At 59.4% G+C, this 11,538-nt stretch overlaps 2 protein-coding genes across 4 annotated transcripts; both read left to right on the top strand.

Annotated features, from left to right (window-relative positions):
• The first annotated feature begins 146 nt into the window (after positions 1–146).
• On the top strand, positions 147–7,622 carry DNAAF3 (dynein axonemal assembly factor 3). Of its 3 annotated transcripts, XM_058530294.1 has the most exons (13): positions 147–176; positions 291–379; positions 670–812; positions 1,206–1,299; positions 2,835–2,992; positions 3,799–3,981; positions 4,183–4,308; positions 4,418–4,540; positions 4,741–4,870; positions 5,491–5,605; positions 5,742–5,816; positions 5,901–6,029; positions 7,308–7,622. In XM_058530294.1, exons 2-13 carry the CDS (start codon positions 295–297, stop codon positions 7,324–7,326), a joined length of 1,380 nt encoding a protein of 459 aa, XP_058386277.1. In that variant the 5' UTR covers positions 147–176; positions 291–294; the 3' UTR covers positions 7,327–7,622. The 3 variants fall into 3 exon arrangements, with proteins under 3 accessions (XP_058386277.1, XP_058386276.1, XP_058386274.1); XM_058530293.1 differs by lacking the exon at positions 7,308–7,622 and having other exon boundaries at positions 5,494–5,605; positions 5,901–6,932; XM_058530291.1 differs by lacking the exon at positions 7,308–7,622 and having other exon boundaries at positions 5,901–6,932.
• Positions 7,449–10,966, top strand: TNNI3 (troponin I3, cardiac type). The gene is made up of 9 exons (XM_058530778.1): positions 7,449–7,459; positions 7,770–7,782; positions 7,928–7,996; positions 8,152–8,165; positions 8,297–8,480; positions 8,783–8,914; positions 9,394–9,483; positions 10,018–10,194; positions 10,823–10,966. The coding sequence occupies exons 1-9, from the start codon at positions 7,449–7,451 to the stop codon at positions 10,904–10,906; spliced, it is 774 nt and encodes a 257-aa protein (XP_058386761.1). The 3' UTR covers positions 10,907–10,966.
• The last annotated feature ends 572 nt before the right edge of the window (positions 10,967–11,538 follow it).

The raw sequence follows: 11,538 nt of genomic DNA, 5'->3' as shown, positions 1-11,538 counted from the left end.
TCCAACTCGCTCTCATTGGTCAGTTGATCGCAGCGGTGCCAGCCCGCATACTCCCATTGGCCGATTGATCGAAAAGGGCGGGGGCTATGGGCAGCAGTTGTGGAGGAGGCGCGGGACGGTTGCATAGCACCGAGCAGGGAGGGAGGGGGCGACCCGGGATATTTGGAAGGATAAAGGTGAGCGGGGTGTCACATGAAGGAAAGAGGCGAGAAGTCAGGGGCATTGAGCGGGGAATGGAGTGGGCGATGCAGGTACGATGTTTGGGGATTCCCAAGTTGTCTGTCCCGCAGGGCGATGACCACACCGGCAGGTTCGGGCGCAGGCTTTGGCTCCGTGTCCTGGTGGGGCCTGTCCCCGGCTCTGGACCTGCAGGCAGACAGTGAGTCCCCCACTCAGGACCACAAATCATCTGAGCCAGCGGCTGCCTTCACAGCCTGGCCGACCGCGCGATAACCTTCTCTGAGGCTGCAACGGCAGGGTGCCGCCCCCGTGGGCAGCCCAGGTGACCTCTCTGCGGACTACGAGTCCCAGAATGCTTAGAGGCACAGCTCCCATTGGAACCTAGTTCAGGAGCGCGAGTCCTGCTGGGAGGTGTAGTCCATCATGCTGGGGTAGGCTGCAAGGGGCGCTCTCCAGGCCACCAACCCCAGCCCGCTGTCGTCTTGCCAGGTCCTCCCGTGGACCCAGACTCGCAGGCCAACACAGAGCACGAGACCCCTGAGCTAGATATGCTGCTACTGGGATCCGTGGATGGGCGGCACCTGCTGCGGACCCTGGCCCGGGCGGCGCTCTGGCCTGGCAGGAGGTTCCACGTGAGCTGGGATTCTGCGGTCGTGGAGGGAGGAGGATGAAGATGAGAGCCCAGATTCCTGAGTCCTTGGGGGATGAGGGAACTGGAGGCCTGGACTCCTAGGTCTGAGGGAGCTGGAAGCTGCGAGCGCGGCCTCATGCGTCCTGAGCAAGGAAGGATCTTGGGTTGGGGACTCCTGGGTTCAAGTGGGAGGAAGAGCCTAAGGATCGGGTCTCCTGAGTAGTGGTGGGGAGGAGGGATCTGGGTGCCCAGGCTCCTGTGTTCCAAGGAGGAAGGCTGGTGTACAGGACTCCTGTGTCCTGTGGAAGGAGGAGGCTGAGGTCTCCTACTCCTGGGTCTCCTAGGAGCCAGAGACACAGATCTCAGAATCATTCTGCCCTGTCCATCCTTCCAGTTCTATGTGCTGGAGAATAATCTGGAAGCTGTGGCCCGACACATGCTGATCTTCAGCCTAGCCCTGGAGGATCCTGAGAAGATGGGGCTGCAAGGTGAGTTGCAAGGACCCAGGCATTCTGGCCCCCAGCCCTTTCCCCCTCCCTGCAGGGATTCTGGCATTTCAATGGTGCAATTAAAAATTTTGGACCTTGTTCCCTATTTTATCACTTGCTCACTCGTTTGGCAGCCTTAGAGCCTCAGCTTTTTCCACCTGTGAAATGTGGCTAAAAATAATACCTCCTAGAGTCATTGAGAGAATTCCAGGAGAAAATCCACATAAAACGGTCAGAACAGCGCAAGACACAGTCTAAGCATTCCAAACCTCCTACAGCAGGAGAAGCCCCAAAGAGATCAAGGGACTTCCTGAGAGGTAGTGAGTCTCCCAGATGTGGGGAGGGTTTGACTGAGACTCAGGCCTGAGTGACCCCCAGTCAGAGGCGTGAATCCCAGGGAGTCTGCCTGGAGGAGGCAGCCTTGGAAGTGAGACTAAAAGGAGGGGAGTGGGGAGAAGGATTTGGATGGGGAGGCAGAAAGTGATTATTGCCCAGTAACAACAACTTGAGCTTAGTGCCTAGAGCAAAGTCTCGACTCAGACAGGCTGTGTTCAAATTCTGGCTCTCCTTGGGCCGGCCCCACGGCTTAGCGGTTAAGTGCGCGCGCTCCGCTGCTGGGGGCCTGGGTTCGGATCCCGGGCGCGCACTGACGCATCGCTTCTCCGGCCATGCTGAGGCCGAGTCCCACATGCAGCGACTAGAAGGATGTGCACCTATGACATACAACTATCTACTGGGGCTTTGGGGGGGGAAAAAATTCTGGCTCTCCTTGCTGTGTGACCTTGGGCTAGTAGCTACCCCTTTCTGAGCCTCAGTTTCTACATTTATAAAATGGGGATCCTAAAAGTTCTTCCCCCATAGAATACTTGTGGGGATTCAATGAAAAGTGCATAGATAGCTCCTGGCTTATGATATAGACTCATAGGTCTCAGTGAGTATTATCCTTATCATGATTATGGATGGCAGCTGTCATTAATAGCCCAGGGCATTCAGAATACATTGCACACGTTTCACAATGCACTTTGTATAAAGCTGTTAAACAACTTTATTTAACTACAGGTATATAGGTCTCTTTTATAAGGTTCTTAAATAGCTAGAATGAAACAACTTATATAAAGATACAGATATTGATATAGCTATATATGTGTATACAACTAAAGGTATATAGTTCTCTCGTAAGATTCTTAACTAAAATGAAACAATGTATACTACAACATTTTAACACACAAATCTTTCCATCTCCATCTATATCTGTATATACCTGTTTCTTTTTTAAGGCAAGGGAAACTTAAACATGAGATTCAGGATCGGGGTTCTCTGGAGGGTGGGGAGGGAGAGGTGCGGAGACCTGGGTGAGGTGGAAGTTCGTGTACTAGCTGTTGGGGTGTGTGGGGTTTGCCGGGGTCCATTGTACTCATTATATGACTACCAAATAATAAGATTATTATAAAGAGGGTATGCGTTATCCACCTGGGTCTTATTTCTGGGCTCAGTCCTCTAATCCCCCTGCTAATTTTTCTCCCTGCTCCCGGCAGAGAGGAGCGAGACTTTCCTGGAGGTGTGGGGGAACGCGCTGCTGCGCCCCCCAGTGGCCGCCTTCGTGCGCGCCCAGGCCGACCGCCTGGCGCATCTGGTCCCGGAGCCCGACAGTCTGGCGGAGCAGCTGCCCTGGCTCAGCCTGGGCGCCCTCAAGGTGCCGCCGCCGGGCCTCCGTCCCGTCACCGCCTGGGATCAGGGTGGCCGCGGGAAGAATGGAGATGGGCAGTCCAAAAGGGTTTGCGTTTGTGGCCGGCCTGGTGGCGTAGTGGTTAAGTTCGCGCGCTCAGCTTTGGCGGCCCCAGGTTAGCAGGCGGAGATCCCGGGCGCGGACCTACGCACTGCTCATCAAGCCATGCTGTGGCGGCGTCCCATATACAAAATAGAGGAAGATGGCACAGATGTTAGCTCAGGGCTAATCTTTTTTTTTTTTTAATTTTATTTATTTATTTATTTTCCCCCCAAAGCCCCAGCAGATAGTTGTATGTCACAGCTGCACATCCTTCTAGTTGCTGTATGTGGGACGCAGCCTCAGCATGGCCAGAGAAGCAGTGGTCGGTGCGCACCCGGGATCTGAACGCCGGGCCGCCAGCAGCGGAGCGCGTGCACTTAACCGCTAAGCCACGGGGCGGCCCAATCAGGGCTAATCTTCCTCAGTAAAAAAAGGAAGATTGGCAGTGGATGTTAGCTCAGGGCTGATCTTCCTCACCAAAAGAAAAAAAAAAGGGTTTGCGTGGATGGAGCGGGCTGAGGGCTCAGGAGTTCGAATCCCAGCTCCCCCGCTCCTACTGTGGAGTTTGGCCTTAGGGCGTGGTTTCTACTCTCTGAGCCTCAGTTTCTCCATCTGAGAAAGGGGAGAATCGTTCCCGCGCCCTGGGGTGGAAGAGAGGGTCGAGCAGGAGAAGCCGCTCTCCCTGCAGCCGTTCTCCCTCGCTCTCTCCCCACGCGTGCCTGGCCACGCAGTTCCGCGAGCGCGACGCGCTGGAGGCCATATTCCGCTTCTGGGCCGGCGGGGAGAAGGGGCCCGAGGCCTTCCCCATGAGCTGCCTTTGGGACTCCAGGCTGCGTCACTACCTGGGCTCCCGCTACGACGCCCGGCGCGGTGTCAGCGACTGGGACCTGCACATGAAGCTGCACGACCGCGGGGTGAGGGGCCTGGGGACCCCCAGGCCTGGGTGTGAAGGAGGAGGGTCTGGGAGCCTGAGGGAGGAGGGGCTGGGGGGCTGATCCTGGGTCTGAGGGAGCAGGGACTGGGGAGGCCCTCAGTGCTGGGTCTTTGGGAACAGGGACTGGGGGCCCAGATCCTAGATTCACTGAGGCCTCTCTTCTTGCCTCCCCCCTCCCCAGGCCCGAGTCATCCACACTCTGGAGTTCCGGCGCTGGAGGGACACAGGCGTGGCCTTTGAACTCAGAGACTCCAGCGCCTACCACGTGCCCAACAGGACCCTGGCGTCCGGTCGCCTCCTGAGCCACGTGCGTGTCCACTCCCTGCCCAGGCCCGCTCCTTCTTTTGGGGGGACCCAGGAGCCAGGGTCCCCAACATCAACCTCACCCGCCTCCGCCTCTCTCCCTGCTTTCCCAGCGCGGGGAGCGTGTAGCAGCGCGCGGGTACTGGGGGGACATCGCCACGGGGCCCTTTGTGGCCTTCGGCATCGAAACCGACGACGAGAGCCTCCTGCGGACCAGCAACGGACAGCCGGTCAAGGTGTGCGGCAGCGGGGGCTGGGGCCAGGGCAGGGTGCATGAGGCTCCGCCCTCTCTACTTCCTAAGCCCAGTCTGGAAATCCAGGCTTGCCGCGCCAGATGCTAGCTCCGGGGCTGCGGGGGTGGGAGGCGCGGCGTACTCTAAGCCCCGCCCCCGCGGTCCTGGCCCAGCATCTGGCCACGCCCCTTCTCCCCGCACAGACCGCGGGCGAGATCACGCAGCACAACGTGACGGAGCTGCTCCGCGAGGTGGCCGCCTGGGGGCGCCCGAGAGCCGCCCGGGGAGACCCCGAGGAGGCGGGATGTGACGGAGGGGGAACCCGGGAGCCTGGTAAGCAACGGACTCAGCTCTCGCCCTTGACATAAGAGGCGGAGCTCGGGTGATAAAGTGGACACACCATCCTCCGGGAGCGGGTGGGACCCGGACCCCCTTCCTGGGCTCCAGATATTTCAAGTCCGAGCATGAACTGATATGGTTTCGAACGCCTGGACAAATGACCTTCCCTTCCCGACATGCCCCCTCGTTTTCTTTTTTCTCTCTGTTTCTCTCTCTTTCCTAAATCCTGACACCATTCTTAGCATTCTGAATTCCAGTAGTGGAATTCTAATCCTACCTGCAGAAGTCTAAGAGGCTGAGAACATTCTGACAAGGTGCTGGGCCCAGCTCACCTTTGGAGAGATCCCCACCCCCAAATCTGGCCGTTACCTATCCCCCAGCCTGGCCCTCCCGGGTGTCTGGATGCCCTGTGTGGCCCTGGACCACCTGCTCTTTTTCTCTCTCTTGAGTCTCAGTTTCCTGGTCTGTGAAATGGGTCTCTGCCCACTGGGCCGACTTTCCCAGAATTTTTCAGGCATCTGCCTAAGAGAAAGGATGAGACAGGGCTTCAGCACAGACAAGGAGTGTTATCTCCAAGCTTTGTGCGTCTGCCTAACGCTGCCAGTCTTCCCAAGCAGCTCCTGCCCTGGAATCCTTCACTCTCCACTTCCTGCCCCTCGGTTCTGCCCAGACCCTCCACCATAAGAGCTGCTACAAGGGACGGTTCCAGCTTCTCTACGTGTCCTGTGGGTAAGAGGGCCCAGGAGGTTCCCAGACTTCTCTCCCCCAGCCCCTCCTCCCTCAGACCCAGGGGTCCAGGCCCCCAGCCCCTCCTCCCTCATGAAGTGAAAGTCTGAGCCTCAGACCTCCCCTTTTCTCTCCGAAGGATGGTCCATTTTCTCAGCCCTGAGCTTGGGGCCTGCGTGGCCCCCGGAGGACGCTTGATTGTGGAATTAGCCCGGTAAGCCAGTGGAGCACAGGGCAGGGAATGTCCAGGCTGGGGACACAACACCGAGTCCCCTAACACACCGCTTCACGGTTTCAGGTACCTGGTGGACCTGCGGCAGGAGCAGTTGCAGGCGTTCTCCGCCAGGGTCGAGGAGCTAGCCCAGGAGGCCGGATTCGCCCCACAGCCCCAAGCCAGGCCGTCCGAGACCTTTTCGCACTTCTACAAGTACGGGGGCTCTGCTCCCGGCTGCATTGACCCAGCTGTGGAACCCGGGACTCCGCCCCCAGAAGTCCTGGCCCCGCCCCTTGAGATAATGCCACCGCCCTCTGAGGGCCTGACCCAGCCCCCTGAAGGCCAGACCCCACCCTCTGAACCCCTTTAGGTGCCCTCAGAGTCTCAAGCTTCACTCTCGCAGGTTCTGACTCTGCCCACAGGGAGTCAGACCCCCCAAACCAGAGAGTCTGACATGACCCCCAGAGACCAAGTCCACCGTCTCTGACTTCTAAAGTCAGGTCCTGGAATTAGAACCTGCCTCTAGAATACTCGATTATACTCAACATTCTCACTCAGCCCCAGAAGTGTTGCTAGAATTTCAGATTCCATTCCTGGGATTCCATATTCTATTCCTGGAATTCTAGATTGTTCTCTCAGAGTTCTGCATTCCACTCCTGGGACTCTAAACGCAGCCTAGAGATCTGGCCCAGGATGTCAGGCCCTCTGCGTGGGTCCCCTTGTCCCCAGGAGTCCCATTCCTAACTGGGGGCTGGGGGAGTCTCCTCTCCTGGGGCTGGTCAGCGCCCACGAGGTCTAAGTAAAGAGAGCCAGGTTCTCTTCTCCGTGTATCCGTGTCTTTCCTGTCCTCAGTCTGTCTCCAGGGCTGGGAGAGGGGAGGGGCGGGAGTGGTTAAGAGAGGAGAACTGAGAGCAGATTTCTGGTTTCCAAGTGGACTGGGGTGGATTTCCCGGTGCTGGTGCCAGAAAGCCTGGGCACCTAGATCCTCAAATAAATCAACAAATTTATGAGTGGCTAACAGGTTTGGGGCACTGAAACTGACCATAAGATGATGAAAAAGACAAAGTACCAGCCCTCATGAAGATGGCAATTTAGTGAGGGGATGAAGATTTGAGGGATGGGCTGGGGGCCTGGACTCCCGGGTCTGAGGGAGGAGGGGCTGGGGGCCTGGACTCCCCGGCCTGAGGGAGGAGGGCTGGGGACCCAGACTCTCGGGTCCGAGGGAAGTGGGGGCCAGGGGTCTGGACTCCTGGGTCTGAGGGAGGAGGGTGCCGGGGGCCTGGACTCCTGGGTCTGAGATGAGGGGCTGGGGTCCTGGACTCTGAGGTCAGAGGGAGGAGGGGGCCGGACTCCCAGGCGGCCAAGGTGGAGGGGTGATCCAGCTGGAGCACGGCCCGCCCCACCCCTCACGCGCCCCGTTATCTCGCATCCTGGGCAGGGGGAGGAGGGGGCAGCAGTATATTTAGTCTCTGTCCTCGCCCTCTATCTCAGTGTCCTCAGTGAGACTTGAGCAGCCCGGAGGAGACCGAAGTCCCGGGTTCCTTCAAGGTCACCCCGGACGCCCCCTCACTGACCCTCTGAGAGCCCCTTGCCCCTTCTCTGCCTCCTGCAACTCCTGGTCGGAAGCTCAGCATGGCGGACCAGTGAGTGACGCTGAGTACCCTGGTCTCCCGAGGCCCGGGCAGAGGGAAGTGGGGGGAGATCTGCCGGGCTCCTGAGAGGGGTGAGAGCTGCAAGGCTGGACAGCTGGCCTGAGAAGGGAGGGAGGGACAGGACTCCTGGGTGTAAGTGGGAATGAGGTAAGAGTTTGGGAATCAGACCCTTAGGACCCCAGAAGTGGGGACTGGTGGGCCGGACCTCCTGGTCAGAGGGGCCTCTGGGGTCCCTTAGGAGACGGACTGGACAGGACACGGGCCCACCATTAACTCCCTTTCCTGGTTTCTCTCCCTGCAGGAGCGGCAATGCGGTGAGAGCAGGCGTGGGCTGGACCGGCAGGGCCGGCGAGGGCGCTGCGGGGAGGGGTCTGGGGAGGGACGCTGGAGCCCCAGGAGCGGGCATGGAGCGGGGCTGGGGGGTCCTGGTGGTGACGAGGCTCCGTTCCCCAACCCCAGGCGCCCGCCCCCATCCGACGCCGCTCCTCGGCCAACTACCGCGCCTACGCCACCGAGCCGCACGCCAAGGTGAGGGCGGGGCCCGCGCGGTGGGCGGGGCCGGGGCGGGGCCTCAGGTTACCCGCACCTTGGGAAGGAGGGGCGGAGCCAGGGCCTCAGTGGGGGCGGGACTTCGGTCATGGGCGAGCGGATGAGCGGCTTCAGGGGCGGAGTTTCTCACACAGCCGGGCTCGGATTGGTGAGAGCTGCCTATGGGTGGAGTTCCGTTGCCCGTGGGAACTGCGATTGCTTAGGGGATGGTGGGCGGTGCCTAGCCAGAGTCAGAGGCCCAGATTGGTGGATGGGGCTGAGGGGCGTGGCTTCCCGTAGTCTAAGAGCCGGAGTTGGAGGCAGCCCCAAATCTGGACCTGGCTTGCGGGGGGGGGAAGGGGGGGCTGCTCTGAAGTCCCTCCCACTGCTCACCTTCGGAACCCCGTCTCTGATCCTTCATTGCTCTGTGTCACCCTGGCAGAAAAAGTCTAAGATCTCCGCCTCGAGAAAACTGCAGCTGAAGGTGCGGATGGGCCTGGAGAGGGCGCCTAGGTGTCCTCGGGGGGGGCGGAGCTTGAAGGTTGGGGTGGGGCTTCGGGCGTGCGAGTGGGCGGGACTTGGCGTGGTGCGTTCCTGGGGGCGTGGCTTTGCGGCGGGGACCCACCTACGGGAGGGGCGTGGCCTTGGAATGGTGGACCTCGAGGGGACGGGTCTCTAAGGCGAAGGACGGGACTGGGATTCGAGGGCGGGGCGGGAGGAAGCAGCTTCCCCGAGAGCGCGGTCCTCATCCCGCTACCCCCGGGTGGGCGGTGGTCCACTCCGCAGACCCTGATGCTGCAGATTGCGAAGCAGGAGCTGGAGCGGGAGGCGGAGGAGCGGCGTGGAGAGAAGGGGCGGGCCCTGAGCACGCGGTGCCAGCCTCTGGAGTTGGCCGGGCTGGGCTTCGAGGAGCTGCAGGTACCGGTTCTAACCAGGGACTCTCTCTCAGCCCGGGGTCTGAGATTCCTACTCTCCGGTCTTGCATCCTTGGGACTCAGGAGTATAGGCACTATCCCCTTCTGCTCAGGACCTTGCGGTCCAATCTCCTAAACCTTACGTCGGGAGTTCAGAAATATGGCCTGCAGCTCCATGCTTGAGGGCTACAGTCTCAAAACCTAGAAGTCGGTTCCTGCAACTCGAATTCTGTCGGATTCTCAGGACTCTTGGCTCTGGAGTGCTGCTTTGTTCACAGTTCCCCAGAGTCCAGCTTCAATCTCCTCCCTCAGACCCAGGAGTCCAGGCCCCCAGCCCCTCCTCCCTCAGACCCAGGAGTCCAGGCCCCCAGCCCCTCCTCCCTCAGACTCAGGAGTCCAGGCCCCTAGCCTCTCCTCCCACAGACCCAGCAGTCTGGGTCCCCAGCCTTCCCCGCCCCACACACGCCACCGTTCCTCCACCAGGATTTGTGCCGACAGCTCCATGCCCGCGTGGACAAGGTTGATGAGGAGAGATACGACGTGGAGGCGAAAGTCACCAAGAACATCACGGAGGTGGGAGGCACTGGGCAGTGTGGGTCCCCTCAGGGTAGGGTGCAATGCCTGGGGCTGTGGTCTCAGCTTGCCCCCTGGCAGCTGCTTGTGGTTGCAGACACCAGGAGACCCAGGACAAGTCTGTGAGTCTGACAGGGAGTGGGCAGAAAGATGAGTACAGTATGCTCAGGGAAGGCTGTACCAGGCAGAGGGAACAGCACGTGCAAAAACCAGGAGGTGGAACAGTAGGAATATGCTTGTGGACATGTGTGGCTGGAGCTGAAGTGTTGGTAAATGAGCTCAGGTATGGGCCGGGGAACTGTGAGATGCAGGTAGCTGGACTGGGATGAGTCAGTGGTTTTCAGAGATGAGGCTGGGGCAGCTCCGGGAGGACTTCCAGTTCCGGAATGAGGAGCTTAGATTTTGTCCCAAAGGTGGTTGAGCTAGGGAGGGCCCGGATGCGGCCTGGATAGGATAGGAGGGGAGTTAGGGTGGAAGAGTGGGGCAAAGGGGAAGCAGAGGGGAGTCTCCACCTCCTCTTATGGCTGCCCCCAGATCGCAGATCTGACCCAGAAGATCTTTGACCTTCGGGGCAAGTTTAAGCGGCCCACCCTGCGGAGGGTGCGGATCTCTGCGGATGCCATGATGCAGGCGCTGCTGGGGGCCAGGGCTAAGGCGACCTTAGACCTGCGGGCCCACCTCAAGCAGGTGAAGAAGGAGGATACAGAGAAGGTGAGTGGGGCGAGGGCCAGGAAAGGGGGTGCTTAGAGGCGAGGATGTGGGAGGTGACAATGCCAGGGCCTGTCCTGAGGGCAGATGGTGCTTGGAGTGGTGGGGAGAAGTATCTGGTAAGGGTCCTCAACAGGAAGTACAGGAGGGACACAGGAAGTGCATGTGGGAGACAGGAAGTGCAGGAGGGAGACAGGAAGTGCAGGAGGGACACAGGAAGTGCATGTGGGAGACAGGAAGTGCAGGAGGGACACAGGAAGTGCATGTGGGAGACAGGAAGTGCAGGAGGGAGACAGGAAGTGCAGGAGGGAGACAGGAAGTGCAGGAGGGAGACAGGAAGTGCATGTGGGAAACAGGAAGTGCAGGAGGGAGACAGGAAGTGCATGTGGGAGACAGGAAGTGCAGGAGGGAGACAGGAAGTGCATGTGGGAAACAGGAAGTGCAGGAGGGAGACAGGAAGTGCATGGGGCAAATTGGAAGGGATTGTCTGAGGGGACAAGACGTGTTCCAGAACCAGGTTCTGGGACAGGCGTCCAGAATAGAGCAGCCCAGCAGGCTGGAGGGCAGCTGGAGGATATTCGAGAGATTGTGGACCAGGAAGAGACCCTAACCTCTGACTCTATTCCCCCAGGAAAACCGGGAGGTGGGAGACTGGCGCAAGAACATCGACGCGCTAAGCGGAATGGAGGGCCGCAAGAAAAAGTTTGAGGGCTGAGCTGGCCTGCCCACCGCTCTGGCCCTGAGGATGGCCTTGAGGAATAAAGCTTCTCTCTGAGCTGGGAGTGGCTGCGTGTCTCCTACCCGGGGGCTTAGGGGTGACAGAGATGGGAGACCTGAGGGCAGAGCTCCCCGAAAGCCACACCACACGCGAGGAGCTGAGCTGGGTCTCCAATATGGGGCGTTCTAGGCTCCTCTGCTCCACGCGGGCTGCACAGAGATGCCGAGACCAAGGCCCAAAGAGAGACAGAGACACAGACAGACAGACTGAGTCAGAGACAGTTACACAGAGCCAGAGACCCAAGGAGAGAGGGGGAAAAGGACAGAGAATCACAGAAAGAAATGCAAAGAAATGGAAAACAGAGAGACAGATACACACAGCGAGACAGAGACAAGGGAGACCCTACAGAGACAGAAACAGGGACCAAAGAGGAACAACTGCAGAGACACAAAGAGAGACCCCCAGAAAGAGCCAGAAAGATAGAGACATGGACACAGAGCCAGAGAGACAGAACTGGGGTCACAGACAGACATGCACGAGAGACCAGGAGACACAGACACCAACAGACAGACCCTGAGGGAGGCAGAGACGCAGAGACAAAAACATGCCAAGAGACATGCAGAGTGAAG

Source organism: Diceros bicornis, chromosome 34 (genome assembly GCF_020826845.1).
Source record: "Diceros bicornis minor isolate mBicDic1 chromosome 34, mDicBic1.mat.cur, whole genome shotgun sequence".
Lineage (NCBI taxonomy): Eukaryota > Metazoa > Chordata > Mammalia > Perissodactyla > Rhinocerotidae > Diceros > Diceros bicornis.
Note: the sequence above shows the minus strand (reverse complement) of the source record. Positions and strands in the feature narration are given on the sequence as shown.